The sequence below is a fragment of the Lampetra fluviatilis genome, chromosome 2 (assembly GCF_964198595.1).
Source record: "Lampetra fluviatilis chromosome 2, kcLamFluv1.1, whole genome shotgun sequence".
Taxonomy (NCBI): Eukaryota; Metazoa; Chordata; class Hyperoartia; order Petromyzontiformes; family Petromyzontidae; genus Lampetra; species Lampetra fluviatilis.
In genome coordinates this window covers 7,184,806-7,201,194 of record NC_136276.1, presented here as the reverse complement: position 1 = coordinate 7,201,194, position 16,389 = coordinate 7,184,806, and the positions used below count along the sequence as shown (strand labels likewise).

Below are 16,389 nucleotides of genomic sequence, written 5' to 3'. Positions count from 1 at the left end.
AATGGATTATTGTGACCAATAAGACATTTTAAGCCTTTGTTAATAAAAAAAACCCACCACAACAAATTCATGATTAAACTAAAGCAATGTTTGCACCCACAGCAGTTATCACATAAACTCAAAATACTCTAAGCAGAGGAGCCTCACATATTTAATCCACCCTGCCGTGATTTACTATACTAAGGATTGCACATGGAGGTTCTTCTGTTCTGCTGCTACGACTGGGAAATGCAGATCTGCTGTCATAACCCCACTATTTGTTTGCATGCACCTGAAAGCACAGCCAACAAATTGTTGTGCTCATGCTTGTGAACGTCAACAAGAGCATTGCCCAGCGGTAGCGCGCTCGCCACTTGCTGCAAAGTTTCGGTTCATGGTTCGAATCCAGCGGCCGCCCTGATTATTATTGCTGCTGTGTGTAATCACCATCATAATACTACTACTACGCGTTGTCTGCTTCGCAGTGAACGTTAAAGATCCCGCTGACATCTTCACAAGAGCAGGCCGCCGTTTGTGCCGATTTCACAGTTGATATTTGCAACGTAAAAAAATACACCCGCAAACTCCTCAATTGGGATTATACATCATAATCATAGGCCTCCAACTGGCAGACTAATGTCCCAGGTCACTATTGCAAATGGGACTATCCTGATCTTTTGAGTTCTCATCTGTTTCAACAAATTATAAAACATGAACTTTATGAGTTTCCGAAGCTCCTGAAGGAGCTCCCAGCACATCGATCTAAACCAAATCTGGAGCGAGACATTTTTACAAATGTGTAGCCGAATGGTACAGCACTGATTGTCACACCGCAATACCACTGGAGATGGTGACGGTTTGGCGAGGCCTTCATCTAGCAGTGGATAGATCATGGCTGATGATGATGAATCACAAATGTTTAGTAGGGTGGAGGATGGGTAACAAGAATTTGACTTTTAGAAATCTATATATGCTGGATAGCTTTTCAAATTCATGTGCCTTGGTAAGTATGTTTGGCTAGTGCCTCTAACACGTAGTTTGACGTTGGAACACTACCTGGAGTGTAGGCAAGTAATCATGCTTCACTTGATTAATGATTAATGAGTAATTTATGTTTGCGATAGCGTTCCTGATTAGCACACAGACTGCCTGCATCCACCTCTCAATCAATGGCATTACATTAGTACAAGCACAAAATAACACTGCAAGACTAATTCAAGGTTACCGAATTCATCAACCCTGAACTGGCTTGACAGGGGTTACGCTTATTTGTGTATTGTATTTTCCCATTGAAGTACAATATTTGGCCCTGGAAATATATTCGTCATAATTTATTATTCATGTTACAATTAAGCAAACAGAAATCCATTGTACACGTTGTAATGAGACTGTCCTGTACAGTACTTTAAACATGAGATACGTTGTGTTAATAAACTAATTAATTGCCTTTATTTATTTATTTCAATATATTACAAAATAACTGATATATATGAGGCCAGTAAGTTATTAGCAGCTCAGTGATCTCTTTTGAATTATTAATTTGTGTAATTCACTTCATTATGAACAGCACAGCGTATGATATATTGGATTTGCCATCCGTGTTCTGAGTGTCAGAAGGTCATACAGTTTTAATATGTTTCAACAAACCAAATATAAGGAGGTCTTTGGCATTTGCAGGGGTTATCTAGAAATGGATACACCAGCCGGTGATGCACACTTCTTTTTACATTAACCGTGTGCAGAAGCCTTCTCTCAGCAAAACACCAAAAAGATACGTTTTAAACCTGTCATGACTGCTGGCTAGTGTCGTCACTTCACTTAGACACGTGTTCCGCTTTTCCCGCACCCTCCGTGATACATACTTACACCTCTATTAAATGCTGATGAGTTACACCTTCCCTTGCTGATTTTCACATTTTCAGAACCAATGGGACATTTTAAACCAAATAAGAGCAGATTGAAACGTTTTGGCTCGGTACCAGAATGGCTTTTTTGATGAGTTCGCTTTAATAACTTTTTTTTTATCTGCGCAATTGGGCATTTGTGGAATCATTCATGGTGCTCAAGCTGTTCTGTATAGTTAATGTGACGTGGATTTTAGGCTGTAATGCTACGCGCAGATAAGTATAATTGGAATTTCGTGGGGATTTGATGTTAGTAAATTACGCGTGAAGAACTGCAAAAGCCCAAGAGCAGCGGCTTAAAGAGAAGCATTATGTTAACTAAGCATAGTGTCGAATACCCGTTCATTCAAAATTAACTGCAAATCAGTTGATTCGCAAAATTATGTAACAATTATGATATTTACAACAATAACAAAAAATCATGTTTATATATATTTTCATAAATATGTGTATGGATGTACATGTGTGCTCGATTGCGAGGCATTCGCCCTCCCAACAACAATGTAGGCCGAAGGAGCGATGCTCACAACAACGTGCAGAGCACCCGGTGGCTAAAATATAGCAAGCTGGTGCAGTGGGGAGCACAGATGGTGCATCTGCCGTTCATCTCAATCAGTTCACCCATAACATCCATTATAGAGGTTTTTTGGGCTAGATCGCGTAAATATATAAATGTGTCGTTAAAACCCACCACACCCGACACAGCCAACTAGTAAGGGTTGTCACGTAAACAGAACGTGACCAATTCGTCACTAGTACAGCACACCGGTTTGTTGGAGAGCCAAGTCACAACATTTACAAACTGAGTACGACGTTTCGTCAGTAATTACAACTAGCTTCATCAGGCGACAGCCAGATTTGTGGAGGAGTCTAACTGTTTTGTTCCTTATATAGAGGCGCAGATGTGGTGACCACGCTTCTGCATGTGCATTATGCGAGCCCTTTGATCTTGTCCTTCCTGTCTATTGTGTTTATTAAAATAGCCGTACCAACAGTGATCCCTATTGAAGTATGGTGCCCTTCATAGGCATGCATTTAAACAATGTATTATTTGACGATTCGCTTCCATGCAGCGCTAAGGCGGTAGCTATCCGAACTGTTTAAATTATTTTTATTTATTTAAATTTCGATGGATTCTCGAATTAGTCTTGGCCAGTGGTAGCTAGTTTTGCACAGAACTTCAACATCAAAATTAATTGAGTGTCCTTGTTGGCACGCGTGTTCTGCTACTGCTTACAGTTGTATTTGGGAGTATTTAATATTTCTCTGATGTTCTTTTAGTCTCGTGCTGATCATTCGTCCTGTTTGCCCAACATAACATTTTCCACACGTGCTGTTAATCCTGTACACACCTTCTGTTGATAGCTTCGGTAATACATCTTTTGTACCAGATATTACTAGTTGGCTGTGTCGGGTGGTGGCGGGTTTTAACGACACATTTATATATTTACGCGATCTAACCCAAAATACCTATATTATGGATTATATTGGTCGCGAAAGCCTACGTGTTAAACTAACCCATAACACCTGCGTCAGTTCCATGTACACCTAGCCTGGCGCAAGCACTGTGGTGACAAACACCACTACTTAGTGGCAAATTATGCATGTTGTTGTTGTTTGTGCTTGCACATAACGCAGACAACAACGCTCATCGGGCTGCTGAAAACGGCGCGGCTGCTGCGTCTGGTGCGCGTCGCGCGCAAACTCGACCGCTATTCCGAGTATGGAGCGGCCGTTCTCGTGCTGCTCATGTGCACGTTTGCACTCATCGCGCACTGGTTGGCCTGCATCTGGTATGCCATTGGAAACATGGAACGCCCCGTGGACAGGTAACATTACCCTCATACAATACCTCTCTAACCGCACCGTCTGGCTTTGGCTACTGAGATGGAAGGACCTCCAGGTGTTTTTTTGTTTGTTCTCATTCAGACAAGTCTCTTCTTTAAAAATAAGGAACACAAAGAAACAATGGAAAAGTGCACTCATTGTGGCCTGAGCAGAGATATATAATTCAAACGATCGGTAACCCAAGTTTGTGCGTGTGTACCTTTGTGTGTACCTTTAATATGCTACTGTGGCAGCTTTTTGCCTGTACTTCATGCATGTGGTCATGGGTATTCAATATTTGTTTCTACACAGTAAAAGTTATTATATTAATGACTGTAGAGTTTGCGTCTCAGTTGGCGATTGTTCATTTTTCCAAAACTGATGAGGTAAGTCATCTTAAATGGTCTTTTTCCAGTTTTCTCTAAATCTTGAAGGTTGATCTATTGTTTGCCATGGAAATGGAAATGTGCAAATGTAGCAGTGCTGGGATTCGGGTTTCCACCGCAGAGGTACAAAACAATCCAGGACATAACAGGGAACGAAGTGGAGAACTACATGTACAGGCATTGTCGTATGTGGTGTATTACAGTTGGCAGACAACTGACAAAAAAACATGACTTTTAATGTCCCAGGAAGACTAACACATTCCCAGGAGAGCTGCATCAAAGAGGACAATCCGATTAAAACCAGGACAGGCCTAACTTTGAATCTGCAAGGCCTTAACCTTTGATAAAGAGTAATGTTTAATGAAGACAATGCGTTTACGTTTTGGTAATGTTGAACTTCTTTCACACCGTACATAACCTACCATGATAATTAGAGGTGCAGGGGAAGGACAACAAACTGAACATAAAAAGCAGTTCTAAAGAAACGAGTTTTCAATCTAGATTTTTAAAGTGTATAGCTCCAGTGACTTCGTCCAACCACTTAAATTTTTTTTATTATTATTGATACCACCAAAGTAAAGACTACCATTTTTCCTTTTTTCCACTTAGGGCTACTCCATTTCGCAGCCTGTCCTGTTGTTTACCTTGTGAGTGTGAAAATATACAGGTTATGTTACTTTCCATCAGCGTGAAATACGTGGATTGTACCTTTTTGCTTCGCAGTTTAGCGAAGGATCGCATCGGGTGGCTGGATCAACTGGGTGGCCAGATTGGAAAGCCCTACAACGATTCAGACACATCCTCAGGCCCCTCCATCAAGGACAAGTACGTCACAGCCCTTTACTTCACCTTCAGTAGCCTGACAAGTGTGGGCTTTGGCAACGTGTCGCCCAACACCAACTACGAAAAGATCTTCTCCATCTGCGTCATGCTCATTGGATGTGAGTTAAACGCTTTCACCCCCCCCCCCCCGCCTCTGTGAGTGCTCATTATTGATGAAGCTGTGAATTTAATAAGGTAACAGATGCATCCCTGCAATTGTTGCTCACATCACTGCTGGTGGAGGGACCTCCACAAGAGAAGACTCGAGAGAGACTCTCTAGAAGGGTATTCGTCCTACTGCTGTACACTGGCCAGACATATTGGTGAGAGGTGGGAATACTCAACATCATCATAGGCAATCGAGGATGATTATCTTCCCGAGAAAAGTTGGATTATCTGTGGGTCCGAAGATGGCTGAAGAGACCAATCTGGGATTGACAGATGCTGCCGCAGCTCGGGGCACATGTGTCCAGAAAGAGCGGTGGGTGCAACTGGATTAGCAAGTTGGGCTGCAGCGTGAATACTCGCACTTTACTCCACCACATGTGACCTTGCGATCGACTAACTGTGGTGTACAGTACTCATTTATACTGCTGGGCGGACACCAGTTCGCGCTGGGAGATCGAATCAGCGAGCTCTGGACGACATGTTGCTGGTAGTTATGACCAGCATCATCAGGCAGTTAACAGAAATCGTCACACCCAACAGTTATATGTTGTGGATTTCTCTACAAAATACCAGTGTGTTGAAGCAGCAGTAAACTGGCACATTTGTTCACGTGACAACTTTATTAATTGCCTGTTGTTTGGAGGTGGGTGTATAACGCAATTTTACTCATGCCCTTTGACCCAAAATTCAATCATGAATGACTTATGAAATACCCGGTAAAAGCATGTTTTGGGAACTTTTTGACGAAGCGAATAGCTCTTAACTGTGAAAGAACAAAACACTTTTGAAACAAAAATAAATATCGTACCAGCAGCAGCACGGCATTTTAAGTGCAGGGTACACATTCATTTCTTATTCCATCCTGCCAAGCTCTTGGCTTAGCTCCACCGGATCTCATGATGATTCGCTGGAATGGCGAGTGTGTTGCCAGACCCCCACTAATGGCAGTGGTGTGTGTGTGCGCGTCTTTGTACGTGTTTCCATAATGCACAGCCCTCATGTACGCCAGCATCTTCGGTAACGTATCGGCCATCATACAGCGATTGTACTCGGGCACGGCGCGCTACCACACGCAGATGCTGCGCGTCAAAGAGTTCATCCGCTTCCACCAGATCCCCAACCCACTGCGGCAGCGCCTGGAGGAGTACTTCCAGCACGCCTGGTCCTACACCAATGGAATCGACATGAACATGGTATGGCTACGGCCGCGGGGGGGGGGGGGGCGATCGCTCAGCCAGAGCTCGCTCCCGTGGCACCGCTGGTGGTCCCAGTGTGCTCGCGTCGCAGCTGCCGACCGTGCCAGAGTGGGTGATAGACAGAGCGAGGGTGGTGAGACGGGACACACGCAATGTTCCCTTCAGAAGCACGATGCTTTGTGATGAGCGTACAAACAGCCGTTTCGACAGCGCCATTGCCGACCTGTTGTTTTGGGATCATGGAATTTTAACAATGAACTTTCCTGCGGTTCTCCCTCTTCAACGCCACTTACGAGTGAGTGCGTTGTAGAACAATGTCGCAGACATGGGATGGTAGCGTCTATCAAATGAAGTTTCATTTGATGTTACCTGACCGGTTAGCCATTGTGAGTGTTTTTTTTAGTTATGCATTTGTCACGACAACACATTTCGTCATACCTGTTTTTTTTTTTCTTGCTCGGCATGTGTCCAACCATACACGTTTTTCATATTAGCCGTAGGTTAAATCATGTAATGTATGCTCACTGCACTGGCATATATCTAATGGCATAAAACATGCATTCTGTCATTGATGCACAGTGGATGGCGTGAAGCAATACGAGTCTTTGTGCCAAGGCCAAAATGTCTGCGTGTCTATCCTCCGGTCCAGGCACATTAGCCTACCATTCCTCTTGCTCTGCTTTGCCATGTCACGGGGGCTGCAAGTGACCTTGTGCTTAACCCGGCCATCGTTTTTCCTCCACCTCCCTGCTCATTCATGGACGTGCTTTTGCAATATCTACAGGAGGTAATAAATGCAAACCGAATAAATGTCTATAACTCTTTCCATGCAAGAGGGTCCACAACTTAGCTTTTTCATGGACCTGTGCAATTCAGTCGGTACCTTGTCATTGGCCTAAGGTTTATTTTTAAGGCTTTTTTTTGCCACTGAGTATTTTCCATTCTCACATTCACAAGTGTCTGCTGGAAAGAGTTATGACTACAAAGGAGGGGCCCTGCTTGTTTCCTTACCTGATTGAGAAACCTTCCTCGTCGTGATGCCTGATGCCTGCTATGCCTGTGTAATCCAAAGCATGCATGCATGCACAGACACATCCCTACCTGTAATCTATATTTCCGTCCTTCAAGAGTAAGGGGCCTTTCGCCAACCATGCAGTGGACTTTCTCGAGGATCTTTCAGCTTCATGGCAGCAGAACCAATTCGCTGCTTAACCACTCAGCTGAGACACCTGTCCATGACTTGCTATGTGTAAGACATGGCGATCACGTGAGCACTGTTTACTTGGATTGTTGGCAGTCAACAATGAGTGCAGTCTTTGGCAGCAATTAAGTGAACATTCTGACATTGATGCCAGGTGGATATAGTGATACTGCAGGAAATACCAATTTCCATAAATCACTTGGCAATATAAATGTTGCAGTTGACATAGTCAAGCTCAGTTAACGTTTGAAGAGTCAGGGGCCAGCTCCCTTTGTCACACCTGTGACTACTGGACATCCGTAACAAAGAGCTTCATAGCTCATCGGATTTTCTCGAGGATAAAGGAAAATTCTGATTCATATTTTAAAAGATGTCTATGGTTTTTGCAGTAAAGCTTTAAATCCACCTGCCTCATTGCCTTTGGTGCCGTATGCTGCTGAGTTTGCGTTACTGCCTCAGCCTAAAACAAGTTGGCGACGTTACAATTAGCAAGTAGATTCAAGTTACACATTGTTTAGCATTACTTTTTATTGCATGGTATTTTTTATTTGACAAAGTTATAACTGCTCATTAATACATTTAAATTATGTAACTATTACTGTACATCTCGCTGTAGGTATGACCTTTTGGTGTGTTGTGTGTATACATGACCAACATTCCTAAACGGTGCAGATGTATGGTTAATTGGTTTTAACAGCAATGAAATATGCTTTGAGCCAAGTCGTTATTAATGATTTTCCATGGGGAAGGCCATGCAAGATGATTTTTTTGAAGAAAGAATGCCAGTGATTTATTTCAGTGAACGAATCGCCAAGTGTTGTTCACAAACGTCGTGGATAAACATCTTTACGTGGTCGAAATTTTAAAACAAGCAATGCCAAAAGCAAGACAGTTATTTTTAGCACTGTGGAAAAATTGCCTTTTGAACACACAATTTCCAGGGACCAAAGTGCAAGTTTCTGTGCCAGATTTTGATGCTGTTCATGAAAAAGCTTTGACGTGCGGTGGAACAAGCTGCAGGCACCGGCGGCACCATCTTGTCAAGCACAAAACTACCAATCTCAGTCACACCACCACAGTGCAAGGCAATGACAATGCTGTCTCAGAGGAACTGGCACGAATGCTGGCGCGCAAATTATCTCACATGGGGGAGAGAGGAAAACTCCGTACACCACTCCGTATGACAACTGTACGCAGTAGACACGTTTTTGACTTTTTAATGTTGAACTTCTTTGGAGATTTTCATTTTCACACCAACTCTTTTGTGATTTTTTTTTACTCTCGAGTCCTGTGTCAAAGAGTTATGCAAAGTGAAGCTCTGCACACGGTTTCGAGAGGCGCTTAAAAAACCTGAAGTCGGCTGCAAATGACATTTTGTATGCGGTGCATTGTGCTGTCGTGCGTTGTTATTGGCTGCGGTGGAGCAAATCATGCGCTGTGGTTTCCGCATCTGAATGATGGAGACATCATCGCCTTTGTTGTTGTTACCTGTGAAGGTGGTGGGTGCATTAAGCATGCTGGATGCCATTATTTTAGTGTATGACATGAAAATAAGTTTTGTATTATGAACAGTGCAATTTTAAGAGATTGATATGGCTTTTATTTACTTACTTAATTACAAAAGCATTTATAATGTTGGTTGCATTGGAGCTTGCTGTGCTTTTATGTTTGGAATGCGTTGTGGTGACATTCGCTAACTTGCATAAAATATTTTTAATCGGTGCAAATATATGCTGTATACATATTAATCATCCTTGCTTGAATCATATTACCATGCTTAGTGTTGCACTTATCTAGTGGTGTTATACTGCACAAAATAAGTGCAGGACCTCATTAGGTATCTGCATCTGACTTTGCCGCAATTTACGTTTGTTTGGGGGCATTCATTGATATCCTTTCAACCTCCGTTTTCTCACTGTAGTCCAAAATCCCTTCTCGTTACGCAGGTGTTAAAAGGCTTCCCCGAGTGTCTACAGGCTGACATTTGTTTGCACCTCAACCGAACGCTGCTGGAGAGCTGCAAGGCCTTTAATGGGGCCAGCAAGGGTTGCCTCCGTGCCCTGGCCATGAAGTTCAAGACGACGCACGCGCCACCCGGAGACACGCTGGTCCACAGCGGGGACGTCATCACAGCCATGTACTTCCTTTCGCGAGGATCCATCGAGATCCTTCGCGAGGACATTGTGGTGGCAATTTTGGGTAGGGAGATTTAAGCTGTGTAGGTTTTCCGCAGTTGTTGCTGTATGTCTCTCCCACAATGTATTTTTGCATTGCCCGGCGCATTGTTGGGCATGGTGTTCTGCATTTTCGCTCCACTTGCCGAGATATTTCTCAGGAACTTAGTTCCTGAAGAATTCAGATTGCGAAGAAGCTCCCAAGACTGGTACAACTACAAAACACGAACACGTCGGAGAGCGAAGGAGATGTGTGTTAAGTCAGAATTAGAATCTTTATTTAGACTGGAGGAATCCGATGAGGAGCCGTCCATAAATGACGTCACGCACCTGGGGGGGGGGGTCAGACATTTGTGACGATGTGTGACGAGGGGGGGGGGGGGTGAGAAATGTGAAGTCACATCAAAATGCGCAACTTTAAATAAATAGAGACAACACGTTCTACTTAATCAAATAAACTTTTAAATAAATGTTTCTCCTACAACGTCAGAGTGCAGCGCCACATTAACTACGCACTACAATGACAATTTAAAGCGATTTGAAGCAGGTTTCTATTTTTGGGTGAGGGGGGGGCAGAGCTTTGTGACATCATATTTGAGTGGGGGTCTGACTTTTTGTGACGCCGTGTGACTAGGGGGGGGGGGGTCAAATATCGTCCAAAATCGCGTGACGTCATTTATCTACGGCCCCTGAGCTATGAAGCTCTTTTTCACAGATGTCCAGGATGTAGTTGGACAGAAACTAGTATGTTTACAATGTTACGGTTATCCCTAAGAATCCAGAATTGCCGTTGGTCGTCTTTGTTAACCAAGATTAGATTTGTTTCATTTTCAATCGCCAAATGTCTATGCTGTGGCTGAGCAAGCTCTGTACCGCCACCTGCTGGATGATTGGTGGGTACTGCAATTGCTGTAATAAGCACGTCAATATTGCGATTGTTTTTTATCCCATGTTACGTTTCCAAAACGGCATTACCATTGCCAGATTTGGCATTATGCACATTTACAATCATTACAATCATTTTCGCAGCGGCTTTTGGCTAGCCATCGAACAAAGACGGCCACTGCATCGTGCACTTTCGGATGCGCTTCGGCCGTCTGTACCGCTCTTCCGATATCAGGAAGCCATTGGAGCTATGCACTTTTAAATGTAGATTTTCAAACTAATTTATTGAGAACTGCTTTTTGTGTTTAGTTTGTTGTCCTTCCCCCGCACCTCCGATTAGCACCATTGGCTACGTACAGTGCGAAAGAAGCTCAACTTACATTATTCTTGCATAAAGAGGTATGAAATTATTTCGTAAGCCAAGGACATAGAACTACTCGATACATACTTCGAGTTAATATAATGCACCTTTTGCGTCTGTATGTTGATGCAAAAGTTGGAGGTGCGTCTTATAATCCGGTAGGTGTGTGTGTGAAAACATTTGTTTAACTTTATTGATACCGAGCACAATTTCGGAGTGCCCGTCTTACTTTCCGGAGCGTCTTGTTATAGGGTATTTATTTTTTTTATCATCACAAAGACCCCGAGAGGGTGGGTCGTTTTTCCACCAAAGTTCTCCTTTCACTCCTGATAACTGCGAGCAATTTGTATTTCCTCATTAGGTAAAAATGACATTTTCGGAGAGCCCGTCAACCAGTACTCGCGTCCCGGGAAATCCAGTGCAGACGTGCGGGCGTTGACCTACTGTGACCTGCACAAGATTGTGCGCGAGGACATGCTGGAGGTCCTGGACATGTACCCGGAATTCTCCGAACACTTCTGGCCCAGCCTGGAGATTACCTTCAACCTGCGAGACATAAGCTCAAAAGTAAAATATGAATTCACTTTACGCATGCAGAGCATGCAACTTACATATCTTTTTTTTCACATTAGCATGCCTAAGTATATGTATTCGTATGTAACTATGCAGTACATTGCATTTAGTTTTCCTGTTTTATTTTAATGGGTGTGTGTTTTATCCTCTCTTATTTGTGAAGTATCAACTGTGTCGATAAAATGATAAGTAAACGAATTGTTTTGAGTTGTACGTTTTTGCTTGGTTAATTAATTTACTGTACCTTTAAAGATAATGGATGCATTTAATGTTCATATCTCTGGCTTTACAGACTGAAATGATCCCCAGATCCCCTTGGAGTTATGAGTCCGATGGAGCTTATGGAAAACTTAGAAAACGGAAATTGTCATTCAGGCGTCGAACAGAAAAAGGTACAAAATCTCTCATTCAAAAAATTTACACTCACATATTTCCATTCACGTATTTGGCAACATACGCTATGGCACTAATTTCAGGTATCTTGAATGTTAAACCCTTTATATGGGGCGATCTGTCAAAAACAAAGATCCTCCATATAGCCTTTAACAAACTGTCAGGGCAAGTTTTGTTAGCGGTCACCTATGAAGGCCGGCACAGCCTACGAGGGGATGGGAAGACAGCACCACGGCCGGCCGCCTTTGTCTCACACCAGGTACTCATAGGTTGAATCGACCGAAGGGAGGCCCAGAACTGGCTCAAATATTAGTCACTGATATTGTTCGTGAGCGCGAATTCAACTTGGGTCGCCCAGCTTCACAGCACAGTTCCCAAACGACTACACTAGTGCACTCCTTGACCGATTTCTAGACACGCACATGCGCGTTACTCATTCGCAGATGAGAGGGTCGAGGATGACGGCGACGCCAAGGCGAGCGACATGTGGCCGGCGCGAAGGCCTCGCAGGCGAGGTGGGCGCCGAGGGCCGGGCCGGCAGGAGAGTGCCACCACCTTCTCGGCTTCCAGCGAAGGAGAAGGAGATGACGACGACGGCGGCGGCGGTGGCGCCGCAAAGGAAAAGAACAATGGGGGCGAGGCTGTGAAGGCAGTGTCGCGAATCGTGGAGCTGTCCCCGGAGTGCGCCGGTTGCGACATCACACCGGCCGACCTCAGCTTCAGCTCACCGCTCACAGCTGCCGTGAGGCCACGGGACCGAGGAGGCCTCATCTCCGGTGAGAATTTCCATTCCTTTTACTCTGAATAGGGGCGCCATGATGGCAAGATGTTAACTACCTCGCCGAGTATGCAGGAGGTTGTGGGTTCGATCGCGACCCTGACACCTTTATATTTGGAGTTTGCATGTCTCTCTCCCCATGGTTGTATGGATTTTTCTCCGGGTCCTCCATTTTTTTCTTCCACATTTAGAAACATGCGTTGCGAGTAATTGGCTGCTGTAAATTTCCATGGGATGATAAGCCACTTTGTTGAGCTATTATTTGTGGCCAGGTAGCTTCTGAAAAAGAGCTTTATAGCTCAGTAGGCCTTACGTGGCAAAAATATAAATAGTTTAGTTTAGTTCTAAATATCTCTTCCTTTTGGGAGTTTTGCGTAATCTTACCTAAAATAAGTAATTTTTTGTCTGTCTGTGTGTGTGTCTGTCTGTCTGCGCGGGTACCTTGAGACGTTTTTAACTGACACTGTGGGGTTTACGAATCGAAAAAGTATACGGATACCACGATGTATGCCCCCAGATGAAAAAGCGCTATTCGAATTTCACATCTGTCAACTTTAAAGTAGTTAAATTAACAATTGATTCCCCTTCATAAGCACAGGGTGGCGCCAGAGCACGCATCTGCGCATGCACGGGAAAGCTGGCTCCGTGGTGGTGGTTGCCCTAGCAACGCACACACTTGATCGGTGGGGGGTTAATTCTCATTCGCGTTAAAAAAGCAAAAAAAATACACAATGCTAAGGTGATTTCTTCACAGTGTGATGTCCTCTTCTCCCCAATGTGTGCACTTACTACTATAGGGTCGGTAGATACTACTATTACCTTAGATAACATTATTGAAGAGCGGGCGGGGGGATGGTAGGGGGGCGGGGGTAGCAGCCCAGCCCCAGCGTGCCAAGGTGCCACCTCGGCCGGCTGGGCAATCTAGGCGAGGCCAGGGGCTCTGCATGGGACTAGGCCTCACCACTACACTCTTGTGAAGTTAGTACTATTATAGAGTCGATATATACTATTATAGAGTCGGTATATACGACTATAGAGTGGATAGATACTATTGTAGAGTAGGTAGATACTATTGTAGAGTTTGTAGTTACTACTACTGTAGAGCGGGTAGTGGGGGGATATAGTAGCCCAGCCCCAGCCTGCCAAGGTGCCACCTCGGCCGGCTGGGAAATCTAGGCAAGGCCCGGGGGCTCTCCACGGGAATTTGTTGACAGACAAATCGACAGACAAATGGCATGCCGGACTTTTACAATAGCTTAGTTTTTGTGTAAGTATATGTTATGTTTTTAAGAGAAGTTTTGAAATAGATTTTCCCCCGGGCAACGCCGGGTACTTCCCTCTAGTACCACATATAAGCAGCATTTCTTTAAACAGGAAAACTCTGGACCAGTCGCGGCTTGTTACACAAATGTTGGTGGGTTGCCGAATGTTTTTGGTAAGAGCACACCATCCAAATGCAAAATATTGTACACAAAATAATTCTGCATAATTGTGGAGCATGATGGGTAATGACATGTAAACACAGACATACATTGTGTGTGAATTTTTGGGGGTTCTCATTTCTTCCTCCGTGCAGGAGCATTATCGGGAGTGTCGGCAATGCTGGGCAGCATGTGGGGCGAAGGCAAGCACGAGTACCAGGAGGTGCCCAAGCGCTCCGTGTCCGAGCAGGACGTCCTGCGGGAAGGCGGAGGCCGCACAGAGGTTCCGCACGAGAGACTTGACAGGCGACTCGACCTGATGCAGCAACAACTCGGCAGGTACAAACTGCGCAGCCGCATTTATTTGTAAGCGTCCTCTCGCGCCATTCGCCGCCACTGAGCGGGAGCCTGCGAAGTGGTTGGTTCGAAATTCGAACCGAACACGTAATGGCAAGGTCAACGAAGTTGTGGGGAGGAGATGGATATCCGTAATTGGAAGTAGATGGATAAATGCAAAGGGAGTTCTGGGTAAGGGGACGTTTGAGGGGAGAACACATGGTTTAAAAGGAGAGAGCGGGTACTGTAAAAGGTTAGAGTTGCGCGTGGATTGGTTCGTGAGCATGTTCCTGCTTCGTATCTTGGTCCTCGCTAAGCGTGCATCGTGTTAATTAAAAAAAGTTATTGTTTTCACGGTTACACATTGTGCTCCCGGTCTCATTACACATCGCTAAAGTTAGCGGTGACGTGGCCAAGCGGTAGCACGTTTGCCCCTTGTTGCAGAGTTTTGCAGTTTAAACTATTGCAAGGCATTGGAATGATTGAAATAAGATATACTGTGATTTCAGATGCTGGGGCATTTAAGTAACCAATTCATGTTAATATTTATGCTCATGAAGCCATTTCATATGCTTTATTAATGTACGTAACATGAATATTTGATATGCATATGAAGTTCTAAGCAGAGCCATGTTTTATATAGTTTGCGCTATCTCTCAGGCATGAATATATCTACAGCAGTACATGCATGACCTTGCCAAATGATCGGTTGCTAAAATATTCACGGCCTTTGAAGGCAGCATCCTATCCAGGCACTGCTTAGACTACTTAATTTCAACTTCAAATTAAACAAAAGTAACTTTGTCTTGGGTGGGTGGCCACAGGCTGGAGTCACGCATGGCCTCAGATGTCGGGGTCATCCTGCAGCTGCTACAGAGACAAGCGGTGCTGGTGCCACCGGCGTACAGTGCCATGTCGCTTGCGAATCACGCTGCCGATTCTGAAGCCTGTGACCGTGCTGGCCCGTCAGGGCACACAGCCGTCTCCACCCACTCAGAAGTAACCACTGCCTCCAGCAGCCAGGTAACCTTTGACACGTGATTATCATATTCTTAGGTTTTTTCGGTAAAGTCACGTAGGTAAAACATCAAAATTAATAAAAATAAAATAAAAAATCACGACGTTTCGGAGGCAACACAAGTCTCCGTCATCAGGTGGGACCGTCACAGCCGGATTAGCTGCATCAAGTGAGGCAATGATTCAAGATGTAATCCCTTAAAAGCAAGTTGAGGGGGGGAGGAGAGGGGGGGGGAGCTCATTAGAATGTGGTAGCCAATGAATGGAACGTATCGGGAGGGAGGGGGGCGGGGCTCAAAGACGGCACGGAGTGCCACGTACAACGCATCGAGAGGGGGAGGGGGGCGGGGCCAAAAGGATGGACGACGGCTTGGACGCGGTTTCTGCTGCACACGCCAACGCATTGGACAGAAAGGGGGAGGGGAGGCCTGATACACATGATTATCATTAAAAAAAAATATTCTTATTATGATTGTTTACCCAGGAAAGCCTAGGTTTTTCAGGATGGTCTTGCTACATTTTCCAGATAGGGGATGATGTTCTGTGTCGTCCCAAAGGAGTAATTTGCAGGTCATTTTTCAACATTTTGAGTGTTTGGCCGACACCAGTTACATTGTATATGTTTTTAGTTATGGAAGGAAACCGCAGAACACATAGGAAACTCATGCAGAACAAAGGTAGAACATACAAACTCCACGATATTAAGGCGCCCCAGTCAGCAATCGAACCCAGGCCCTTCTTGCTGTGAGGCACAAGTGTTACCAAGTGTTACCATTGCGCCACCTGCTACCCAAACAGCTGTTACAAATCAACACCTTGCAGCTTTGTGCAAATACTGTAGTGTTTTTTAATGGGAATAAAATAGGTACAGTGGAAATGTATGGCATACATGGGTACACTACGGTCAATCAGCAGGTTTTGTGTGGTGGGTTAAAGTGTGGGTACTCCTACCTCTTCCAAGACGCGTT

General features: G+C 44.5%; 1 protein-coding gene across 1 annotated transcript in view; it reads left to right on the top strand.

Moving 5' to 3' along the window:
- Positions 1-16,389, top strand: part of LOC144940961 (voltage-gated inwardly rectifying potassium channel KCNH2-like) — a 146,327-nt gene that overhangs the window by 127,506 nt on the left and 2,432 nt on the right. The window contains exons 8-16 of the mRNA XM_078867454.1: positions 3,522-3,712; positions 4,820-5,037; positions 6,080-6,279; positions 9,430-9,682; positions 11,265-11,470; positions 11,769-11,868; positions 12,313-12,645; positions 14,224-14,407; positions 15,229-15,427. Coding sequence (XP_078723580.1) covers positions 3,522-3,712; positions 4,820-5,037; positions 6,080-6,279; positions 9,430-9,682; positions 11,265-11,470; positions 11,769-11,868; positions 12,313-12,645; positions 14,224-14,407; positions 15,229-15,427 — 1,884 coding nt within the window. The remainder of the gene's footprint in view (positions 1-3,521; positions 3,713-4,819; positions 5,038-6,079; positions 6,280-9,429; positions 9,683-11,264; positions 11,471-11,768; positions 11,869-12,312; positions 12,646-14,223; positions 14,408-15,228; positions 15,428-16,389) is intronic.